A 25220-nucleotide genomic window follows, 5' to 3' on the forward strand; every position below is an offset into this window, starting at 1 on the left:
TCATGCTACTAAACCATGATGCCTAATTTAAAATGTATTATTAATTTTTAATGCTTTGCTCTTCTTCAAACGAATCCCAAGTATATACAGAAAACCTACCTGGAGTCTTTCCAGTTTGTTTTTCCTGTATCATCATGTATTTATGAATGTTGACTTTAATCAAGGTGTAAATTAGCATAAAGAAAACTGGAATTTTAGCATGTTTCTATTAAGAAAATATCTTGATTACCCTATAATACTGGTGACTAAACAAACTCATTGTAAAAGTACATAAAGAACAAGCAAATTTTTAAAAAAGATAAATTGGTATACATGTTGAAGAGGGCTTGAGAAAAACATAATAAATCAGTAGGTGAAACTCTAGAAAACTCATGCAATATTGACTACAAACAACATCTTCCTGAACTCCTACCTAGCAAACCTTACGAAAAAATGCTTTCTGAACAAGCCCAGAATGCCCAGTGTTATGGCATGCCTCCCCCAAACAGAATTCTCTCATTTACTAAAAGTATAAACACAACAAGAGAACTCAATTAGACTGATTTACTGCAACAGGCTTTCTGGTGAAAATAACTTCAAACATCCTCTACATTGAATGCAAGTCTACAGATATAATCTCTTTCCTTTTTGTTAGCAGTCTAATCCTATATTGCAGTTACTTCCAAATTCCAAAGAAACAATGTACTATAATTGTTTTAATGAAATGGAGTAGCTATAGATAAACAAAAGAGAACATATAGTTTCCTCTTTTGCCCAGAACTGTACTACCCGTACCCACACCTCCATTAAGCTGCTAGACTATCACCACATTCATATACATGGTAAGTGAAGAAAAAAAGATTCTCCTCTCAAGGGCTAAATCAGATATCCAAAGTCACACAGTTACCAAATACAGCCAAGCATTTCCCCTACCACAGCGCCATGCAAATAAACTTCAAAGGACACCCACAGTTCTATCATAATCACGTCATCCTGTGCTATTCTAGGCATGGATCTTCTACACAACTGGATGCGTGCTACCACAGTAACACTATATTCACAAACTTCTGTTTTAGTGTACATGTCAGCTACTAACTTTGCTAGTATTTGTACTTGACCTTGAAGCTCTTTTTATTAATGGGAAATATACCATGACTCTGGGACCAGTTTTTGGAATTAGGGTCTTGCTATATGTACCCTATGCTGTCCTTGAATTTGTGATTCTTCTGCCTGTCTCCTGGATGCTGGGACATTACTAGTACTTTTTAAATGATACTGGAATGCTGGAATGCATTCAGGAGGCAGAGACATGCAGATTTCTGTGAGTTTGAGGACAGTCTGGTCTATAGAGCAAGTTCTAGGACAGCCAGCCAGAATTCTGTTTCAAGAGAGAAACCCGGTCTTGAAAAAGACCTGTCTGTCTGTCTATGTGACACTGGAAGATGATTATGATTCTATTTTGATAAAATGCAGCCTATGAATATTTTAAACTATGTACGTAAAATACATAGGAAGTTTGTTCATTTTAAACTCCTACAAGAGATTAAGAGGTGATATGCCCCAATCTTATTTATAAATTCAAAACACATTTTGTTTTTTCTTATGGTTTTTATATAAAGCTATACCTTTGGTATGTTCTACCAAACATAGCTGAATTATTTGGGAATGCCAACGAAAAGATCCTATTCTAACACTAATCACACTAATGATTAGGAAACAGTATTAATCAATTTAAAATGAAGAATTACCACTGAATCCATAAAATTCCTAGGATACTAGGAATTAAATTTATCTTTCAAATTTAATGAATGCTATCACTTTAACAAATATCATTTAACAAATATCACCAAAGCCTCAATTTTCATTCATGTGAAAAAAATTAAAGGCTATAATAAAAAATGATATAAGGAGTCTAGGTAAAATTTATCCTTTTAGACATTTATAGGTCTGAACAAAGTATTTCTTGTATATCTGAAAATAGAATCTTTGAGTATGTATTTTCTATACACTGTAAGAACAGATTACATTTCAAAAAATTGCTCTAATTAGATTACACTTCTTAGTGAGAGAAAGAGATTTAAGTGATACAGAAGTTGTGTACAGAATTATTTGTGGTATATATTAATAGTTATTTTTGACTTACCTACTAAGTTACGTGGAACTTGTATGACATCTTCAGCAAATTCCAGAAAGCTTCTAGCCTTTTTCACTGCATCTTGATCCTAATAAAGCAGGGTGAGTGGGTGTAGTACAAAGACAAAAAAGATACATCATTTGAAATACTGTTTGTTTGTTTTGCAGGGGAACTGGATTATATAGTGAAATATTTACCTCTCCATAAATATGAAATGTGCAGGTATCCTCATCTAAATCAATAGCAGTGACCCCAGGTACTTTTCTAGCTTGCTGAATATTAGCACCATGAGTACCAATAGCTAGACCCATCAGATCTTCTCGTACAATAAACTGTTCATGAAATCTTGAGGCAAGCTGCCTTGAACTCTAAAGAGAAATGCACAACTGATGAACATACTTTATCAATTATGAAGACAATTTTATTTAGGCCAGCCATGTAAATTATCTTGACCCTATATATCAGGGTCCTATAAATTGCTTTATTTGAAAACTAATTTTAGAATTACACATAAGTTCTTTTTAGGCTACTGAGTCTGTGCCATTTAAAACATTTTTTGTTAACAGGAAAGAGCTTGTGGACAGTTTTTCAAGGTTACTTTTGAAAACCTATTTGCAAGGCTGCCTTTGTTATTCAATGATATCCACAATGTAATTAATAATTAAGAAGCAGACAAAATAATCCCAATTAAAAAACAGCTCACTTGGTCTGACAGACTCAATGAAATTAAGTAACAAAATAAAAATACCATCTTTAAGGAAAAAAAATTACTCACTGCACTTTTATTATAGATATATTAGTACTTTTTCTAGAAATGGTGTCACTTTCATAATACATCACCAGGTATGGTGGATCTAAGCATTTTGCTGAAATGTGGCATTAAAAGAACACAAAACTTAAGGAAAAGAATTCTAAAACTTTCTGGCTTATCAGTTAAGTGAACACTTACAGAATATAGATTTCTCAAATTTGTTTCACATACGTGATCAGAGTCTGTAAGACTTTGTGATCTGGATCCCCAATGAACTCTTCATCAATGACAAAACTAAGTTCCAATGATACCCCACACATGTGGATAATCACTGTCTTTAAGTAGCATACCAAAACTGAATGTTTAGTTCTAGCATGCCATTAATGAAAATCAAACATATTAGTGGCTCATGTTGAAAAATGGGTATTTCTTATAAGGATATATGAACCCCTTTAATATTAGTAGTGAAGAAAATAGGCATGCACACTAGTTTATCATTATTCAACACACCTGATAATTTGAATGAATGAAAATATCTAATGTAAGCAATTTTAAAAGAAGAATAGTTATTTTTAAAGGTAATAGTAGTAAAGTGTACAAAATATTCTAGGATTTTCCAAGAAGTCACGTTTTTGGATCTTGACTCATTAGCCTGGTTCATTCTTTCCATTGATAATTTATGGACACACGTAAACTAAAGGTATGGCAAAGAGCATTCAAGAAGAATTAGATGCTTAGGAAGAGGTATTTTCTTAATACTCACAATGAAATTAAGAAGACTGCTGTGGCCTAAGTTATGAGAAAAAAAATCACTAAACAAACCACATTGTGAACTTGGGGGACCATCAAGAAAGAATGAGAGCAAAAAAACAAACAAACAAACAAACAAACAAACAAAAAACCAAAAACAAAAACAAAAAAAGATCAGACCTCAGCGGCCATTTGGAAAACAAAAGTAAAATTTTCCTTTCCTGTTAAGAGTTTATCAATCACACATCAAGTTGAAAAGTGGCAATTTTCACATCCTTGACTACCTTTTCTTTTAACTGCAATTTTAAACTCCCCCTTTGTTTTGCTTTATCAACTGACAATTCCCCTAACAAAATGAATAATGATGAGGGCCTCTTCAATTTGACAGCAATCTACTTGAGTTGGCACATTAAAATAAAATCCATTTAATTTCTATGGTAATGGATGGAAGTACTAGATAGTTATCAATGAAAATAAATGTATGGTGATGGCAATTATTGGAGGATTAATAAAAGTAGATAAAATGCACCTTAAGAGACGAAATAGTAAGTTAGGGAAATAGCCTCTGGCAGGAATCTGAAGACAGGAGTTTTAAAGAGTGACAACCAATTAGAATGAAGAAGTTCTATACCCTTTTAAACAGAGATAAACATACATAATGAAAGGAATAAGATTAGATATTTAAATACTCTCTAGTACTTTAATGATAACATGTTACATAGAAGAAGCAGTCTCACTTTATAGCAGCTTTGACAAACTTGGCAAAAATGAATTGTCCAAAACTTCCTTAAAACACATGACTGCTGTGTAACTTCAAAACATCAGGCATGAAAACTTTAGTATGATTATACTTTGAATAATTTAATATTCCAAACTATAGGGCAACAGGAAGTAAACAAGAACTATACAGTTATTTTTGGACAGCTTTGCCAAAAGTGCTAGGGAAAGAACATACCTCCAGTTGCTTACTGGCTTCTTCATTTCTCAGAATGAGAGACAGCTTAGTGCGCAGACTTCGAAAGTGCATGTCAATCAACATGTGTGCTCGCTTTGAGGTGACTTCATTGATGGACTGAGTGGTTTAAAGTTAACAACATTGTTACTAAAGCAGACGCCCTAAATGGAATAAACCAAGCTGTACCATTCAAAAAACACTCACCAAAATGACCAGCTGATAATTTTCTGGATCATAAGTTACAGAGAAGGCACCCACTGCCTTTTTAAAATCTTTATGTGCCGATTCTTTGGCACACCTAGAAATGAAAGACAATATTCATCATTAACATGAATGCTCACCAGACACTACCACAAATATAGACAGATAGAATTACACTAAGAAGAATCAAGGATTCATACCAAATTTCTTTTATTGCAAAATGCTTGATCTATTTGCAAGTTATGTTCATTTTTTACACATCTTTGAAATAGTCCAAGCAAACACTTGTTACAATAAAGAAAGGGTAAAAAAAGCAACTAATTAAAAATTATTTTTGAGAATTTCATACATGGCACTGTATCTACATCACCTCCATCTTCTGCATTCTCCTAGCTATTTTTAAAAACATTTATTTATTTATCCGTGTGTCCCTATATGTGCACATGCATGGTGTATGTGAGAATACACATGATGTGTGTGGGTCATGGCATGCATGAGGCGGTAAAGGAACAACTTATTGGAGTTGGTTCTCTACTCCCACTATTTGAAAGCCAGGGATGAAACTCAGGTTGTGAGATGTGACAGCAAGGACAACTGTAGAGTCATCACATGAGCCCTAGCTTTTCATCCCGCTCCCTCTTTTGAGATATGGTCTCATCATGTTATCCCACGTTAGCCTTAAATTATGGAACTGAAGTTGGCTTTTACCTCCCAAGTGTTGAGATTGCGAGCATGCACACCACACCTGGCTAAACGGTTAATGTTCTTAAGGAATCGCTATTAGGGTTAGATTGCTGAAGAAGCCACATTTAAGGGAATCACTTTCTTCTGTATAATTTTGGATTTGGTTGACATGTAAGTCGATATTTTTCATGGGCCAAACTGAAACTTAGATAAGTCACAGGGCATCTGGATTTTTCTTGTTCTTTTTTCTTTTAAACAAAAGCAGCTAACTATTTCGAAAAAAGAGCAAGAAATATGTAAACAATGACTTGCATACATCATCTCTAGAATTAAAGAGGATGTGTATGTATTCTGAACAATAATCTGACATTTATCTAGGGTAGAAGTCTGTATCAGATTTACTGTACCTTTAAAAGAATCACACTCTTATGTGAAGTGTTTAACATCATTCCAGGTAAAAGATTACAGTCAGGACTTTTCCCAGCCTCTTTGGCTTTAACTTTGTAGTCGTGACTTTTGATGGAATTATAATTTTGTCATTCTCAAAATTTTAAAAGCTTTTGAAAAAGTTGGTTTAGAGAACTTGATGTATATTATACACTTTAGCTATATATAAGGTAAGCTTAAACAAATACAAGACTTGCTTGATTATACAACTAGGAAAAAACAATTTTTTTTCTTCTCTACTGAAACCAAACTACTTTTGCCAACAATCTGAATTAGTACCCTATACAAACATGCATGCACTTGTATGTCTGTATAAAGCATAACTTTGCATGTCCCCAACATCTTCTCATAGAGCATGATTTGTATACCAACTTACATTTGTCGTAAATCTTCTGGCACCTCCAGTTTGATCTTATGGAAAGTATCTTTTGTAGCAGGTTTGTTGGGATTAACAGATCGTAGACGCTCAATTGTGACAATTTCATTATATGTAGCATCACATGCTGCATATTCTATCACATAAAACTGAGGGAAAAACAAAAGTCATTCTTAACTATATTTTTAAAAGAACACAAAAATGTAATACCTTTTCCAATTTTTTAAAACAAGAATTCATAATGGCCCAGGCTAACCTAGTACTTGCTATGAAGCCAAGGATGACCTTGAACCCCTGATGATCCTATAGTAGCTACTTGAGTGCTGGTATTAAGGGCATGGATCACCCTGCCTCACTGTTACAATCATTTTGAATACAAACTTTTAGGGGAGGGGGAACCTTATCAATGAAAACACATAGTATTTAATAAACCTATAATAAAACATTTTCATAAAATGACTTAAAATTAGGTAGTAATTAAAAATAGATACCAAAATAAAAATATAGTACCTGGGTTTAGAACATGTAAATAGTATGAACAAATATCCATTTTCCTACCTCACCCTTTATCATCCTCACTTTAGCTAACCACCAACAGCAAGGCTCTTTTTCATTTGCTCTGGAATAAACCTACACAAAAATTACAAAACAGAAAATTTATGATTAATATAATTCAGAACCAGCATATATCAGACATATCATATATGTTTGAAATCATATGCCACATGCTTTCAACCAAACTGTACTTATATACTGACCTAGATGAAGATATGTAATTGGAAACAACTTGAGAACTTACTATTAAAAGCACTTTGCTTACCTCTTTGCCCTGTCAGTAATACTCTCAACATGGAAACTTGAGAAAATATGACATCCATAACATGGTTATATTTCTCTTCTGTAGGTACTTAATGAGCTACAAAATAGTATCTGAAATCATTTACACATTGTTTTATTCTCATAAGTAAAACTAATCCAAAGTTACAGACGCCAGCTCCAACTACCTGTTCACTAACTTCACTAATCACTTGGCCCACTAGGGGACTGGCCTTTATCTTTCCTGAAGGCTACTCTTGCTGCTCTTCTTCTACATAAAAAAGGACAGATCTATGCTGGCAATCTTCTGAATATCACTTTTCTGGCTCTTGTACACAATTCTAATAATTATCTCTTGGGAAACCACTCCAAAGTTCAGTTGCAATATGTAGCATAGAATCTTTTGTAAAGACACTAGTAAATAGGTGTTAACAGAAAGTAAGTGTCATGACCTGCTGTGCAATCTCATTAGCTCTTCAGGTAAGTTTTATGAGGCATCTTATTGTATCTTACCTGTCAAATAAGTTAAAAAAAAAAACACAAAAACAATAACAACAAAAAATAGTTTTCTTTACCCCTCCAAAATCTTGACACAGAAACAAAGAATCAGAAACAGAAACTGCCCCTTGCTTTTACACAGCATGCAGCCCACAGGGAAGTTGACAGAAGAGGGTTTTTGAAAAAACAAAAACGCATTTATTTACTTAATGATGTAAGTGTATGGGTGCGCATGTGGAGGGCAGTTCTTATTTCATGGCTGCTGGAACTCACCTCAACTTCATCACTTTCGTTTATATCTTTATTATAACCTACAGGTGGAGGGAATCTCACATCATGGAATGGAATCTGTCTGTCTGGCTGCCAGCTGCAAACAAACAAAATATCATTATTTGATTGACATGCTTCTAGTGTTTAATGGAAACAGTGTCCATGCTGCAATCAACTTTGATTAAGTGTGACTCTTTCTTGTTTTAAAGAAGCAAATGCCTTCAAATGGCCAGTTTTTGCTGAGTGGTGCATAATGGCATTGTACAGACATTTTAACAAAGTCTCCATGCAGCATAGCAGCCTGTGTTTCCACACAGAATTTCTCCAAACACAACAGATCAAAACTATTATTTAAAAGGTTTTCATCGAATAGTTTCAACTCTAAGACTTTTAAAACCTAAGTCCATAATAGAAATTCCTTTGATGCTTAAATTAGTATTGGTAATTGATTGTTAGTAATATCATCAACATAGTTCTAATTGCAAAATAATTGCAACCACATTCCATCAACCACAAGAACTGTCCTCTACTTTCCAAGCAACATGGCAGTCAGCACATTAGCATTCTCAACTCACTTTTCCCCCTTTACATTTTAGATCCCACGAGGTGGTCAATTCTTGCCATGGGTAGCTGGATGCTGATCGGTATGATGTATTAGCATGGACTGGGTTGGTAGGGGGATCTCCTAAACCACAGAAACCCAATGGAGATAGCCTACAGGACTACAATTAAATTGTCTATATTTCTTAATTTAAAATAATACTGAATATCTTTAAGATGCCAATATTATTTTTGCATTTACTTGCAAAGACATTCATAAACCAATTTCATAAAGACACTGGATGACTCAATCACTGTAGCAGTCATTTTCCATAAGAAAACACTGAGATTTGTTCTGTGTAAAACACACATTTTTATATTTATTTAAAAATTTCTGTGCTTATATACATGCCGTGTGACTGTGTATGTGCATGCACTAAGGCCAGAATAAAGTATCACATCCCCTGGAACTAGAGTGTCAGGTGCTGGGAACTCAATTCCATCAAGCATCCTTAACTGCTGAGTAACATTTTCAGACTCATAAAATGCCCATATTTTGGTAAAGGACACTTTAGTAAAACACTATGGAGGAATATTAATTTGTCTTTTTTATTTCTGTTTATAAAGAAGAACTATTATATAAGAGGACAAATAAGTCAGAATTTGTGGAATTATGTTGAGTGATGAAATCAGAATGCATCTTCTCTGTGACTTATGAATATATCAGAAAAATGTAATTAAAATAAAACAGAACATCCTTTTTATACCTACTGATAACTAGTGACTTTTAATATGTTAAAAATTGATTGGTAAATTTAAATTTTTTGGTTCCAAAGAAGTGACAATGACTAATTCTTTACATACAGAGATAGAGATTCAAGTCTACTGTTCAAAGATGTTAAATCTGGAAGGTTAAAAACTAAGCACCCTAAACAAGCTATTCTTCCGAACTGAAAGAATTCTATTCTATGAAATACTGTGTGTGTTTTTCTTCATGCTTTCTTAATGAATCTTTCTCTTCCCTTTGCCCCACCCCCACCCCTTTTACGTGGACAGCAGAAAAAGAAAAAAAAAAGAGAACACACACACATAAAAAACAACAAGGAGTCTGCTTAATAGTTTACAGGTCACAGAAGAAACTAAGAGTAGTAAACCAAAATGGCTATTTTGGAAAACAGTATTTCACTAGTGAAGAAAATAAGCAGATAAAAGTATAATCACAATGAGGCTAGAAGTATGGCTGAGCTGTTAAAGAATGCACATTTGATGGGCAACTTACAACTGCCTCTAACTCCAGTTCCCGAGAGGATATGATACTTCTAGCCTTCATCAACATCTGTGTTCATGCTGAACACACTTACACATAGATATACCTATATGCACATAGTTAAAAGTTTAATTACAAAAACCATATCCCCCAAATTATCAATGATTCCTTCAGTAGAGGTATAATATTATACTTGTCTATTATGTAATGATAGATCCTTGAAAAAGTAAAAAGGCAATTATGGAATTTTTGTCTTTAGGAATTCAGAGAAAGGTGTTTTATTACTTAAACTTGTATTGTAGACTAACAGTATTAATATAAAGCATGGCACAGGGTTTATTATTCTCAATCCTCTCATCTGTGTCCTTCTAAATGTGTATCAGGCATCAAAGGTTACTACTTTGTCCTGCTCCTAGCTAAAAGTTATCTGTGCTTACAGTCTAATTTCAGATTTTTCTAGACAGTGAATTGCAGGTCTGCTCTTAATATTTTAGAAGTTAGGCACTTGTATTTACTGCTCAGTATCTGTGTCAGACTGCATTTTGGGAGATGTACTGAGATATAATTAATAAATCACATAATTCACCAATTTAAAGGTACAATTCTATAGTGTGTAGTTTGTTATCAGATGTATACAATTATTGTTAGTGCTAAATGTAGAACATTGTTATCAGCACAAAAGAAATTCTTCTATACTTTAGTTACAGCCTCTCTCCCACCCCCTAACAAGCTCTAAGCAATCACCATAGCACTTTATTGTTTACAGATTCAGCCTGCTGTAAATGTACTATTAATTACCATCGTACAGAAAAGCTAAATGTCACTCTCCACAGTTAGTAAAATACTAATATCAGCACCAAATTTATATTTACTTCAGTGTCTCAAATGGCTACGACTAAAAAAGGCCTTTATTAGTACTCAAATTTAGTGAATAGATTTTTCTCCCCCAATAAAATGATAATACCTACACTATTGACTTTTTCACACAGCTCATATACCTAGATCTTCAAGTTTTGTTATGATCTAGAAACAGAAAGCAGTAAGGATTATCTGTCATAATTACTAATGAAAATATATGAAAAATAAAAGTAACCAAATGTAGAAACTTTTTTTCTGGTAAAACTATATAATTAAAAAATACTGTAAAAACTACAACCATTTTTGTTATAAATGTCCACAAATTTGTACATTTTCAATTTTTAATAAAATTACAAATATTTCTCCTATTTAAACTCTCAAATACTAGTAGTGAAAACCGTGCCTTCTCATAATCAAATGAACATAGGGAAGGATCAAGACTACATTAAGGAGCTCTGAAGACATAAACAGGAGCCTTTCATTGATTAATAATGGGTTCTTTTGGAACTTCTTGTTTAGTAATAGGAGAAATATTCAAGCAAGATTTCATTTTAAGAAAATGAGGAAAAAAGGAATAAAACATTCAAAGTCTTCAACATTAAGATTATATAGTGAGAAACTTACTTGTTTTCAAATGCAACTGTTATGGAATCTTCATGAACATCTTTCACAAATGCCTGGAAGAAAAATACAAAACTTAACTTTTAAGCTTGAAGACCAATTAAATTAAATTTTAGAGATATTTCAGAATAAAATGAATCCCAGGTGGTATTGGCACACACGTTTAAACCCAGAACTCGGGAGGCAAAGGCAGGCAGGCAGATCTCTATGAGTTTGAGACCAGCCTGGTCTACAAGAGCGAGTTCCAGGACAGTCTCCAAAGCTACACAGAGAAACCCTGTCTCCAAAAACTTTTTTTAAAAAGCAACAGAAAAACAAAACAGATTAAAATGGATCTTTAATTGAAATATAAGTTTCTGATGTTCACTGATTCACCATATCTATTTTGCCAGGTACTGTTTAGGAATACAAATAGTTACAACACTAAATAAGAAAAATTTTCTTAGAGTTTAGCATCTCAAAGAGATGGCTACAATTCAGTATTGACTATTAAGTGAGAGGTACTCTTTAGGCTATGTTTGTATTTAGAAAATATTATCTTACGTATCAATCTCCCCCTTCCCTCTCCCTCCCATGACCCCTAACAACCCCCACAATCCACCACCCTACCCACTCCCCAAGGATGAGGCCTTCCATGGGGGATCACCAAAGTTTGTCACATCATTTCGGGGAAGACTTAGGCCCTCCTCTGTGTATCTGGGCTGAAATAGTATCCCTCTATAGGGAATGGTCTCCCAAGGTCCATTTGTGCATTAGGGATAAATACTGGTTCCACTAGTAGAGGTCCCATAGCCTGCCCAGGCATCCCAACTGACACCCACATTCAGAGGGTTTGGTTCAGTCTAATGCTGGGTCTGTTTGTTCTTAATAGGTCAGGTCAGATGGTTCTGTAGGTTTCTCCAGCACAGTCTTGACTTCTTTGCTCATCGCTCCTCCCTCTCTACAACTGAATTCCAGGAGTAAGGCTCAGTGCTTAGCTGTGGGTGCCTGATTCTGCTTCCATCAGCTACTGGATGAAGGCTGTTCAGGGGGCCTGGTTTGGTCCTACGTGGGTTCCCCAGCTGTCAGATGGGGGTCCATGAGTTCCCACTTGCTTAGGTCAGCTGTTTCTGCAGGTTTTCCCAGCATGGTCTTGACCCCTTTGTTGGTCATTCTTCCTCCTCTGAAACTGGATTAGAGGAGCCTGACTCAGTGCTTAGCTGTGGACCACTGCTTCTGCTTCCATCAGCTACTGGATGCAGGCTCTAGGATGGCATTTAAGGTAGTCATCAACCACACTATAGGAGAAGGGTATTTAAGGTAGCCTCTCCACTATTTCTTAGGTTCCTAGATGGGGTCATCCTTTTGGATCTCCATACCTTATCCTAGTGCCAGATTTCTCTTTAAACCTATAGTGGCTCCCTCTATTGATGTGTCTCTTCTTGTTCTACTCTATTCCTCTCCCCACAAAATCTTCCTGATCCCTCATGTTCTCCCCGATCCTGTTCTTGCCTCCTCTTTCTCCTACCTCCGCTCCCCCATGCTCCCAATTTGTTCATGGGCTCTTGTCTTTTCCGCTTCACTGGGGAACCATGTATGCCTCTCTTTTGGTCCTCCTTGTTTCCTTGCTTCTCTGGAGGTGCGGATTGTAGGCTGGTAATCCTTTGCTCTATGTCTAATATCCATATATGAGTGAGTACATACCATGTTTGTCTTTTTGTAAGTGAGTTACCTCACTCAGGAACTTCAAGTTCCATCCATTTGCCTGAGAATTTCAAGACTCCATTGTTTTTTTTTTTTTTTCACTGAGTAGTACCCCATTCTGTATCCATTCGTCGGTTGAGGTGCATCTAGGTTGCCTCCAGTTTCTGGCTATTACAAATAATGCTGCTATGAACATCGTTGAACAGATGTCCTTGTGATATGAATGTGCATCTTTTGGGTATATGCCTAAGAGTGAAATTGCTGGATCATGTGGTAGACTGGTTCCCATTTTCCTGAGAAACTACCATACCGATTTCCACAGTGGCTGTACAAGTTTGCACTCCCACTAGCAGTGGAGAAGCATTCCTCTTTCTCCACATCCTCTCCAGTATAAACTGTCATTGGTGATTTTGATTTTAGCTATTCTAACAGGTGTAAGATGGTATCTCAGAGATGTTTTGATTTGAATTTCCCTGATGGCTAAGAATGTTGAGCAATTTCTTAAGTGTCTTTCAGCCATTTTAGATACCTCGATTGAGAACTCTGTTTAGTTCTGTACCTCACTTTTTGAATTATTTGTTGTTTTGATGACTAGCTTCTTGAGTTCCTTGTATATTTTGGAGATCAGACCTCTGTCAGATGTGGGGTTGGTGAATATGTTTTCCTATTCTGTGGGCTGCCACTTTGTCTTGTTGACTGTGTCCTTTGCCTTACGGAAGCTTCTCAGTTTCAGGAGGTCCCATTTCTTAATTGTCAATCTCAGTGACTTTGCTAGTAGCATTATGTTTAGGAAATGGTCTCCTGTGCCAATTCTTTCAAGGGTCCTTCCCACGTTCTCTTCTAATAGGTTCAGTGTGGCTGGATTTATGTTGAGGTCTTTGACCAATGTGGACTTAAGTTTTGTGCATGGCGATAGACATGGATCTATCTGCAATCTTCTACATGTCCGAATAAGTTATGCCAGCAACATTTGTTGAAGATGCTTTCTTTTTTTCCATTGTATAGTTTTAGCTTCGTTGTCAAAGATGAGGTATTCCCAGGTGTGTGGGTTAGTATCAGGGTTTTCAATTCGATTCCATTAGTATTCTTACTTTTGCGCCAATACCAAGCTATTTTTAGGACTATAGCTCTATAATAGAGCTTGAAGTCAGGGATGGTGATGCCTCCAGAAGTTCCTTTATTGTACATGGTTGTTTTGGCTATCCTGGGTCTTTTGTTTTTCCATATAAGTTGAGTATTGTCCTTTCAAGGTCTGTGAAGAATTGTGCTGGGATTTTGATAGGGATTCCATTGAATCTGTAGATTGCTTTTGGCAAGATTGTTTAGGCTACATTTTAAAGAATTGATAAACTTGTTCTAGAACCACATGCCTAACAGTAAAGGTAAGTTGTAACTTTTCCATAAGTGCTCTATTGTCCTTTTCCCCCCTTTTAGTTATCTATCTTCTATTTGCTTTTTAGGTTTCATGTCAGATTGAAAGTAAAACTAAGTTAAACTTAGTTTATACACTATAATCTTAGGAAATACTTAGAATAAACTCAATGAGCATCTATTAAGTGGACTGGTGACTAAGATGGTCCTCTCCCAGCCAGGGAAAAAAGATGTTTGTTGGCATTGCTGTTATTTTGATAAGGGAAGATATACTGGAACAGTGACATTTCTACTGACCCTTGAAGTTTAAGGAAGAATTGGACAAAGACAGTGGAGGATGGAGAACAAGAATGAAAGTGCAGATAAGGAAAAGCAGCTTGAAACTGGAAATAAGTCCTCAGTAAAAAAGCTGAGACAGCCAGGCATTGGTGGTGCATGCCTTTAATCCCAGCACTCGGGAGGCAGAGGCAGGTGGATTTCTGTGAATTTGAGGCCAGCCTGGTCTCCAGAGCGAGTGCCAGGATAGGCTCTAAAGCTACAGAGAAAGCCTGTCTCAAAAAACAAAAAACAAAAAAAAAAAAAAAAAAAACAGAGGCTGAGACAATGAAGGAAGAATGGGTTTTTAACTCATATGTATGTGAATGGGGGTCGGATGGATATCTACAAGTCAAGCAATAAATGTTCCTTTGAGAAGACAGCAGCATCAGGGAATCCCGCTCATACTGGGTGACCTGCAAAGTTATTTCCCCACGATTCATTTCACCAGTATGGTGTTGGTAGCACACCTTGATGATTCACCTGCTTTAAAAGATAAAATAAAGATTATGGACATTTCAACCCAAATTGCAAAAGAAATATTAGAGTCCAAGCAAGCAATATGTGTACCAGGGATAAAATCCTTATAGGGAGCCCCTGAATGATGATGTGAAGCCAAAGATACAATGGAGACTCCAGACAGTTGGAAATTACAGGAATGTGGAACATGAGGCCAAAAGATGCAGGAAGCAAGCACAACAATGTATAAGGACACATACACACATGCACGTATATACGTATGTGTATACATACCCATATAGTTAGAGGGGTAAAAGATGAGGAACACAAATTTTCTTCCTATCCATCTAATTTTGCTTATTTCCTAGATTTATTTAAATTATTAACATCTTTCTAGCACATTCTAACAACTCTAGTACAGTATTATTCATCATACTTTAGAATATACCCTATTCCATAAGCAAGCATGCTTCCAGTGTGCTAAGAGACTGTTTGTTTGCCCTATTTAACAACAAAGGTGCCTGATTTTGAATTAAAATTTGTGGGAAGTGTTCACTCAGGCTCTTGGTTTTAAATACCATAGAATAAATTTATGGAGAAGGGGAAGGATACTCATTTCATGTCAGGATGTCCTTTGTCCTCACACAATAGCTAATACCAAGTTAGTATTATTTCTGGCAGACATTATTCAACTCCCAACTAAAATCAAGACTTCCATTATCCTTCATTTGTTTACTAAGGAAAGGTAACTGCTTATTCACCCTTGCTGAATATGTTTGCATATCTTGGAAACAGCACAACACTAGTTCTTTACATCGCATTATATACTGAAAATCTTAAACTCTTCAATTACTAAAGTAAACTTTGGTACAGCTGCGTGAAGAATTGTCCTTTGCAAAGTCTTTGCCTAAAACTCTGCTGTCTATGCTAACCATAAGTAATCTGTGGCTATTTACATTAAAATTAATTAAAATTAAATTCAGTCACCCATTCACCAGCCATATTTTGAGTGTTCAAGAGCGACAGATAGCTCACTGGCTATTGTAGCAAATACTACTTAAACATTTACAAGGGTTAAAAGTTTTCAATCCAACCATAAAAGCACTCTTTAAAAGTTAGCCAAAGTCTTATGACTATATGGCTGTATTCTTTTTCTCCCTACTTGCCTAAGTTATTATCCAGTTTAATCATATGCATTTAGTACATTTGCCTATTTCCTAAAAATGAAGTATTCTCTCAAAGTAGAGCTGTAAACGGTATAGCTAAAAAAGAGAGAAAGTAAAAAAGAAAAAAGGCAAAAATATGTTTTCACAGTCCTTGAATGTAATTCTGGATGAAGTGTGAGAAATAGTTTGAGTAATCATCACATCCCAACAGGGCCACTGCCTCTGAGTTAATGCGCCTTATCTATGTATAGATATTTGCATGATTGTTTCAAAATCAGTCATTTTCAGTCACAGTTTGCATATTAACTGAATACAGAAGGCATGTAATACCTTCTGGTTGCTGCATTACTAAGTAAAGGAATCTTATCAGTGGACTCTGACCTGCACACACACTAAGGTCTTTATTTTTCTCCATTTTTTAAAAAAAATTTAAGTTAGAAACGACATTGATTTACATGTCAATCCCAGTTCCCTCATCCGCCCTTCCTCCTCTGCCCCCATTAATTCCCTTTCTGCTCCCCAGGGAGGGTGAGGCCTTCCACAGGGGATCTTCAAAGTCTGTCATAGCATTTGGAGCAGGGCCTAGGCCCTCCCCAGTGTGTCTAGGCTGAGAGAGTATCCCTCTATGTGGAGTGGGCTCCCAAAGTCCATTTGTGTACTAGGCATAAATACTGATCACTACCAAAGGCCCCATAGATTTCCGAGGGGGTCTGACACACATGACACACATGTTTAGGGGGTCTGGATCAGTCCTATGCTGGCTTCCCAGTTATCAGTCTGGGGTCCATGAGCTCCCCCTTGTTCAGGTCAGCTGTTTCTGTGGGTTTCACCAGCCTGGTCATGACCCCTTTGCTCATCACTCCTCCCTCTCAGCAACTGGATTCTAATTCAGTTCAATGTTTAGCTGTGGGTGTCTGCTTCTGCTTCCATCAGCTGCTGGATGAAGGCTCTAGGATGGCATATAAGGTAGTCATCAATCTCATTATCAGGGGAGGGCATTTAAGGTATTCCCTTCACTACTGCTTTAATTGTTAGCTGGTGTCATCCCTGCAGATCTCTGGGCATTTCCCTAGTGCCAGATTTCTCTTTAAATCTATAATGGCTCCCTCTATTATGGTATCTCTTATCTTCCTCTCCTCTATCCTTCCCCCCTCCCCAGACTCAACCTTCAGGCTCCCTCATGTCCTCCTCTCCCCTTCTCTTTTCCCCTTCTCATTCTCCTAGCTCCCTCTCCCCCCAGCATGCTCCCCATTAGCTTAGGAGCTCTTGTCCCTTTCCCCTTCCCCAGGGGACCATGTTTCCTTGGGGTCCTCCTTGCTTCCTAGATTCTCTGGCAGTGTGGACTGTAGGCTGGCAATCCCCTGCTCCATGTCTGAAATCCACATATGAGTGAGCACATCCCATGTTTGTCTTTTTGTGACTGGGTTGCCTCACTCAGCCTTCCTTCCACGGGTTCCATATATTCCTGTCTTTTCATCATATTTCTTCCAACGATGCTTTTTAATCTTTGTCTCTCTCTTAAAACATTCACTAGGTTCCTCTAGAGAGCTATCACCTCACCTACAACTTAGAAAACATTTTGCTGCGATTTTTTCCTATCATGCTAAGTGGGTGTTTGTAAAAACTACAGGCTGATAAGATTTCTATGATATATTCAATGGAAGATTGGATGGATGCCCAAAGAGTGCTTCACTGCATCTGAGAGGTAGGGCTATTACTGAGATCAGAGAACTCAGGTTGAGTTTTGTTGTGAATTAAATACAGACTCAAAATCTTGGTTGGCTCTATCATGCAACAGCTGCAGTATCTGGTAACCTGAGATTCCTCATTTTTAAAGTAATGACCCAGACCAGCTTCTTAACGTGATGAAATTATTCACACATGTAATTTTCATAAAAGATACAGAACCATAAATGCCTTTGTGTGGTGTTATTTTGTTTATGATCTAACAAATAAAGCTTGCCTGAAGATCAGAGAAGCCAAGTAGCCAGCCACCAGAAAGTTCTCACCTCTACCAATGCTCAGACCAAAAGGGAGATCCTATCCTGTGATTTCATCTCCAGACTGCCCTGCTCCTCAAACTGAACTGCTTTCCCAAACCTCAGATTGGACTGCTTCTGTCTCCTTCCACCTTATATTCCTCCCTAGTGCTGGATTAAAGGCGAGGGATTATAAGTGCTGAGATCATCTTTTTGAGTTCTGTTTCTCTTTTAGACTGGATCAATTTCATGTAGCTCAGGGTGGCTTCAAACTCACAGAGATCCATCTGCCTCTGTCCCCTGAGTGCTGGGATTAGAGGTGTGGCAACCACTGCCTGCTTCTATGGCTAACTAGTGTGGCTAGCTTTGCACTCTGATCTTCAGGCAAGCTTTTTTAGCTCATAAACAAAATAGCATCACACCTTTGTATTTCGGGATGCTAAATTCTCCCCATATACTTAGAAAAGGCTTTAATGGTGCTATCAAACCAGAAGCTCTTAAGGGGATGACTAGAGATTGATATTCTCTACAGGATGTCAGTCACTCAATAGTGCTAATGTTTTCCTAAACAGAGATGAGATTTAGCCATTCATAACCATGACAGAATCCTCAGACTGCTATTTGGAAAAGTAAATGAAAGTCTTAAAGGTCAAATAAAGACTTACAAATAAGACAGACAACGAAAGGGATACTTCCACAAAGTTACTAAATACTGAATGGCTACTTTGACTCTGGGAAGAAGAAAAATGTGACAAAAGACTTGAGGGTTTGAGAAAAGCGATAAAAAATAATAAGCTCTGACCAAATACTCCAAGGTTATTTACCAAGGGAAAAACAGAAAGTTTAAGTCATCATAGCCAGATCTATCTAATTCAAACACTTTTATTAAATGGATGCAAAAAAAAAGACAGAAAGTTCAGCCCTATTTGGGTAAACTTTTATTCCCACTGGACTCCTTCGCACATCTTAGCTTTTAAGATGTGCGAAGAAGTCATACTAGGGGTTTGAAAAAATGGCTCCATGATGAGCACTGGCTGCTCTTCCAAAGGATCCCAGTTAGATTCCAAATACCTACCAAAACACTCATACATATAAAATAAACTTAAGCTGGGCGTTGGTGGCACACGCCTTTAATCCCAGCACTGGGGAAGCAGAGGCAGGCAGAACTCTGTGAGTTCAAGGACAGCATGGTAGCCAGAGTGAGCGCTAGGATAACCTTTCTCGAAGAAAAACAAAACAAAACAAATCAAAAAAAAAAAAAACTTAAAGGTAATAAACTATCTTAAAAATAGGAAAGAACTGGTCACAAGAGGTTATTTTCTAAGTTGTTTCAATGTAGCTCTATAAGCACCAATTAAATGTTACATTATCAGTAGAAACTTGTAACAATGTGTAAAGCAGAGAAAGTTTAACATCATTTTAAAATATCCCTCCTAGAGTTGGGTGTTGGTGGTGCACGCCTTTAATCTCAGCACTTGGGAGGCAGAGGGCTCTGTGAGTTCGAGGCCAGAGCCTGGTCTCCAGAGAGAGTTCCAGGATGGCCTCCAAAACAATACAGAGAAACCCTGTCTCGAAAAACAAACAAAAAAAATCCCTCCTAGAGTACAGGGGCATATAATCAAACCAAACCAGTTCAAACCAAAAGCTTCATGTATAAAGTGAGTTTTATTCTTTCCCTTCACATGTAGGTACTAGCAATGTAAACGAATGAGCTTAGCAACACTTTGTTACACAAATTCTAAGGAAAATATAACTCACCCTGACCAAAGACAACATAAGCATAAAGAAAAACAGTATCCACTGACTTGTTATTTTTTTTTTTGGTGTTTATATGTTGTTCACATAAGTTACATAGCTTTTCAGGTTTATCAATTTTCTTGAATAAGTAACAAAAGCAAATCTGACAACAGGCTCAAAGATTTGTGACTTCATCTTTCCTTAATAAGAATTTATAGCAAAAATTACAGGAGATTTCAAACCAGAAGGGTTATTAAAAAAAGAAAACTGATACATAAACTGGAGATTTATGACATCTTTGTGTCCACAGTTAAAGTACAGTTGTAGAACTGTACTTATGGGATGCTAAGGCAATGTCAACAAGTATGAGCGAAGATAATGAAATTGAAAAGTGAGCAGAATCCATTTAATTTCTTCAAGCTAAATTTCATCACTTCATTGTCAAAAGTCTGATTTCAAATCCCAGATCCAAACTTTCAGCACCCTGACAAGCATTAGCAATCATCTATGTCATCTCCCTATATAGTTCCATCCTTATGTAAATGAAACAGTGGAAGAAAGTAATAGAGGCAAGGAATCCACACCTGGTAAATATGACCATAACCATGACTGCAATCATCTCCCAGAGTGGGCCAGAACCTGAATTCCCAAGTACTACACTGTTGGATTTTGCATATGATTGAAAATTAGAGGTTATTAGAGTATGTGAATATGGAATCAGAAAATGCACATTTCCAAGGTGGGGTGCTACATTCATAAAGATACTAAATCTTTAAAAGGGTATGTAGATTTGGGAAGATAAAATGTAATTTATATCGTCGGGAGGATAAAATGTGGTAATTTATATCAATTTTTTCAACATTCAAATCAACATTCATACTCAGAAGTTTGCTGGCTTTCAAAGAAAACCATGAATGTGAGTTTATGTGCATTTTATGTACGTTTATAAATTTCTAAAGCTTGTGAAAGTTCATTTGTGATAAAAGACTGATTTTTACTAGTCAATTGAGCTAAAATGACATGCTGGGCACTAATGACTTCAAGAAAACCATTTTTTAAAGATAGGATTTTAGTATGTATCCCTGGCTGGCATGGAACTTAGAGCCCCACCAGCCTAGGTGCTGCCTCCTAGGTGCTGGGATTACAGATGTTAGCCACCATGCCTCACATTCAAAATGTCTTGACTATACAATACATTTCGTATTCATTAACTACTACCTATGGTAACAATACTACATTAAAGAGTCTTTTCTCAGATGCCAAGCTTAAAACAAACGATATTTATGTATGGTAGCATATTTACATAAGCACACATGATAATTAATTAGATACTAGCCATTATTAACTGAAATTAAAATGTTTTGTATCAGGATAGAGAGATGGCTCAGAGGTTAAGAGCACTAGCTGCTCTTGCAGAGGACTGGGGTTCAATTCCAGGACCCACATGGCAGCTCACAACTGTCTAACTCCTCAGGGGATCTGACACCTTTACACCAATGCCCATAAAATAAAGTTAAATGAATTATTTCTAAAAAAGTTTTGTATCATGTCTCCAACATGATTTACTCATTTTCATACTGGCATACAAAACCTGGAACTATGTGTACCCATTCTACATCTAAAATGAAGTTAACTCATTATCATTCTGAACATACCAAAAGTGCAACACACAAAAAAACTATAGGGTCAGATGCTCCTAGAATAAAGATATATTCCAATGTATTGCAACATTACTGGCTTAAGCAAATTGCTTTGTGAAGATCATATGAGATACAAATCAAAGTGTCTTCATATTTTAAATAGCATGCCTGAAGAGCTCAAAACTAGTACATGTGACCAACTTTTTCTAGGTTAAAGAAATACCAAAGCTTAAAAGTAGAGGCTCTGATGATTACTGAATCTAACTTCCAACTTTAAAAAATAAACACCAAAAACAGGGCCTGGTCTTGAGACTTCTCAGCAGGTAAAGGCTTACAGACCTGAGTTCCATCCCCAGTAGCCACATGGTGGAGATAGACAGCCAACCTCTGTAAGTTGTCCTCTGACCTCTGCAAGTGTGACATGGGATACACACAGACACACATACCCCCAGAGTCACAAATAAATCTAATAAAAGTTTAGAAAAATAAACACCAAAGAAAAAATAGAACTAGCTGGCTCTTAGCATGCCAAAAGCATGATTTGTGAATTGGGAATCTTGGATTTAGTGATCTTTTATTTATTTATTTTTTATTTTTTGGTTTTTCAAGACAGGGTTTCTCTGTGGCTTTGGAGGCTGTCCTGGAACTAGCTCTTATAGACCAGGCTGGTCTCGAACTCACAAAGATCCGCCTGCCTCTGCCTCTGCCTCTGCCTCTGCCTCCCGAGTACTGGGATTAAAGGCGTGCGCCACCAACGCCCGGCCGGATTTAGTGATCTTTTAAAGAAAGAATCAAATCATTCCTAGCATATGTTTTACAAAGTTATTCTGCAAACTTAATGTGCTCAGAGTATGTGCAACTATCGTTCAGAATATAGTAGTTCTGGTAAGCAAATCAAAGACTGAATTCAATTACACCCAATTTGACTTGTTTGGCTTTAAAATTTTAATTCTATCAACTTAATGAACAAAGTCTTCAGTTTTTCTATGCTGGTCTTTATACACCTTTGTTGTCTACTTTACTCAAAAGCAACTTAGCATGCTTCCACTTTGCTTTATCTGGTCATAGCCAATATTCTAAGCGATGTAAAATTTAAACCTATTCCAGTATAGACAATATCCTTCATATAAACCAGTTGAAATGGTTTTTAAAAATAGACTTAAACACAACAGCAATCAACATACATTTTTTTCAAAGTATTACATTGCCCCTCAAGTAATAAAAGGATAATCTACAATCCATTCCTTTTTTGTTCACCTTCAAATTAAGATGTCGCTGAAAAATAAAGCCAAGAAAAAACAAGGGGATTAATAGCAAAAACAGAGTACTTAAGAAAAATTCCAGTCAGTTTGCAAGCAAATTACTGGAGCCAATGAGTAGGATAGGCTACTTGTCATCCATGGCAAGCCAACTTCATTAGAAGCCACTCACAGTGAACTCAAATCTAAGCTGGTATTAGAGATGAACAAAAATACTTAACTATTATCCCTTGCTCATCTGTGTCTCACTGCCCCAACTCTAGTAACTAAAACTGTCACTCTAGAATCTAGAAATCTAATGCAAAGGAACCAAAACTAACTGAAATAATTTTTATCACAGCAAATTGAAAATAAATACACAGGTAAAATTAATAAAATAAATGATGTGTTATTCATGTCTCCTTCACTACAAAAGGATTTTTGTGCTATAAATTAGTATTTTGCATACCTTCTTCATTGATGAAATTTATCCATAAACTTGGTAAAGGCGTAATTTATTAAAGTCAGTTTCCTGATTCTAGCCACATACGTCCCATTTGAAATGTCCAAGTTATTCTACGGTAAACTTAAAACTGTTGGGTAGTGCCAATAGCTATTTTCCATGCTCCCTCCATGTGCACCTTCCATTACTGAAATATTCTACTGAGGTGGGGTCTTACAGAGGTTATAAACACTCAAGAAAGGAGATTTAAAATATTGCTAGATGTACATTTATGAGCCACAGCTACTTATAAATATCTTCAGGTTCCTTCTAAAACATAGGATGTTACCTGATATTCAATGTAATAAAACTGTCAGTGATTCCGTGAATGCCTTTTCAAAACCTTAACAATACAGTCCACTGCACCATCGCAAAAGTCAAAGCCAATATACTCAAGTTCATGCACTTGAGAGCAGAACAAATATTCCAAACAGTCTTGGTAAAATTCACTAGCAATCATATATTCCCAGTTAATTTCCCGAAGTTCTGTCGTATATATCCGCGTCCTTGAGCACTTAAAACAGAGAAAAAAATTAAGTAAGCAGACTTGTTAATATTTTCAACAGCGGAGACAGGGGAATCCCTCGATTTCTCCCGGTTGGAGAGAGGTTAGGAGGCCGTGGCCATCACCGCGGGCCCGCTTCTTTAATGGCTCTCTGGGATGTCATGAGCTTCCACAAACTTTTCGGTCTAAAAGCCAGCTTCGAAATTCACAAAGAGAGGCCACTAGAAATCAGTTGCCATTGTGATTCCGGGCTGGCTAGCGCTTCTGGCTCCCCCCGCACCCCTCACCCAGAACAGGGGAGCTTTCCAAAGTGCGGGGCTGTGGACGGAACCCCGGGACTCCAGATTGCCCACGGCCGTCCAGGCAAGGCAGGCGGCGGCCGGCCTGAGGCGCCCCCCAATCTCCGGGGCTCCCCGCCTGCGTGTCAGGCCCGGACCCCGCCGGGAGAGGATTATTGGGCGAGCAGGACTAAGCCGCTGCCACCTCCCGCCCGCCCGCTGCCGCCCGCCCGCCGCCGCCCGCTCGCCCGCCCGCTTGCCTGCTCGCCGCCCGCTCGCCGCCCGCTCGCCCTGGCCCCAGTCGGGCCGGATCCCCCATGCTCGCACTCCCGCTCCGCGGACGGAGCTCGGCCCCGGAACGGCCTCAGTTCCCCGCGCTCTTTCGAGTTGCGCCGTGCGCTGGGGCCTGGGGCGGGAGTGCAGCGCGGCCGAGGGCGCCAGGCCCCGAGTCCACCGCGTCCCTCCAGCCACCGCACGCCGCGCCCGCGGGGCCTGCCCGACGCCGCCCGGGACCCAGGGAGGGCGGGAGAGCGGGAGGGAGAGCGGGAGGGAGGGAGGGAAGGAGGGAAGGAGGCCGAGCAGCCGGCCTGGCCAGTGGCCGCTTACCTTGTAGAAAGCGCCATTGGAGCCCCGCACTTCCACCACCAGTTCCTCCATCTTCTCGTCCGTCCTCGCGCCGGGAGCCCGCCTCCGCGAGCTGGGCTGCAGGCGCTCCAGGCCCAGCCGCCGCCGCGCGCCGCGTTACCGCACGCCCCCCGGCCCCGGCAGCGGCGCCGCCGTCACTGCCACCGCCCGCGCTCGCCGTCCGTTGGCTTCGCCGCCCGCCCTCTCAGGCGCGGCCCCTCACCGGAAGTGAAACCGAAAGGCTGCCTAGCGCCTGACTGACTGAGGCCAAGCGCTCGGCCCGCGCCTCGTGTAAACAGTCAAACGACATCACGTGACCAGCCACACCACGCCTCACAGTGGGCTCGGCCCCCCAGCCGCCCCGCCCTCGGCTCGCCCTGGGCAGCCGAGCACGCGCATGCGCCCTCCTGGGAACCGGCCCAAGGGAACCGGGCGGACCCTGTGGCGAGCACGCTCGGGGCAAGGCGGGAAAGCAGCGCAAAGGGTGGTGACAGGTAGGGCTGCCTCTGGTCAGCCGGCTGGGTCCAGAGACCCTGTCTGTAGAGGACGAAGCGATGCCGTGGGAAAAGGCCTCCA

General features: G+C 38.4%; 1 protein-coding gene across 9 annotated transcripts in view; it reads right to left on the reverse strand.

Moving 5' to 3' along the window:
- Window positions 1-24894, reverse strand: part of Fmr1 (FMRP translational regulator 1) — a 41275-nt gene extending 16381 nt beyond the window's left edge. For 3 of the 9 annotated variants that reach the window (XM_027433404.2, XM_027433405.2, XM_027433399.2), the window contains exons 1-9: window positions 24627-24891; window positions 11151-11203; window positions 7865-7958; window positions 6836-6907; window positions 6278-6426; window positions 4774-4867; window positions 4570-4686; window positions 2311-2481; window positions 2123-2201 (exon numbers count right to left, since the gene is read on the reverse strand). In XM_027433404.2, coding sequence (XP_027289205.1) covers window positions 2123-2201; window positions 2311-2481; window positions 4570-4686; window positions 4774-4867; window positions 6278-6426; window positions 6836-6907; window positions 7865-7958; window positions 11151-11203; window positions 24627-24677 — 880 coding nt within the window. In that variant the 5' untranslated portion in view covers window positions 24678-24891. Of the gene's footprint in view, window positions 1-2122; window positions 2202-2310; window positions 2482-4569; window positions 4687-4773; window positions 4868-6277; window positions 6427-6835; window positions 6908-7864; window positions 7959-11150; window positions 11204-24626 lie in introns of all 9 variants that reach the window. The other 6 variants (XM_027433403.2, XM_027433402.2, XM_027433400.2 and 3 more) reach the window with 5 other exon arrangements.
- Between the last annotated feature and the right edge of the window lie 326 nt (window positions 24895-25220).

The sequence above is a fragment of the Cricetulus griseus genome, chromosome X, assembly GCF_003668045.3.
Source record: "Cricetulus griseus strain 17A/GY chromosome X, alternate assembly CriGri-PICRH-1.0, whole genome shotgun sequence".
NCBI classification, from domain to species: Eukaryota; Metazoa; Chordata; class Mammalia; order Rodentia; family Cricetidae; genus Cricetulus; species Cricetulus griseus.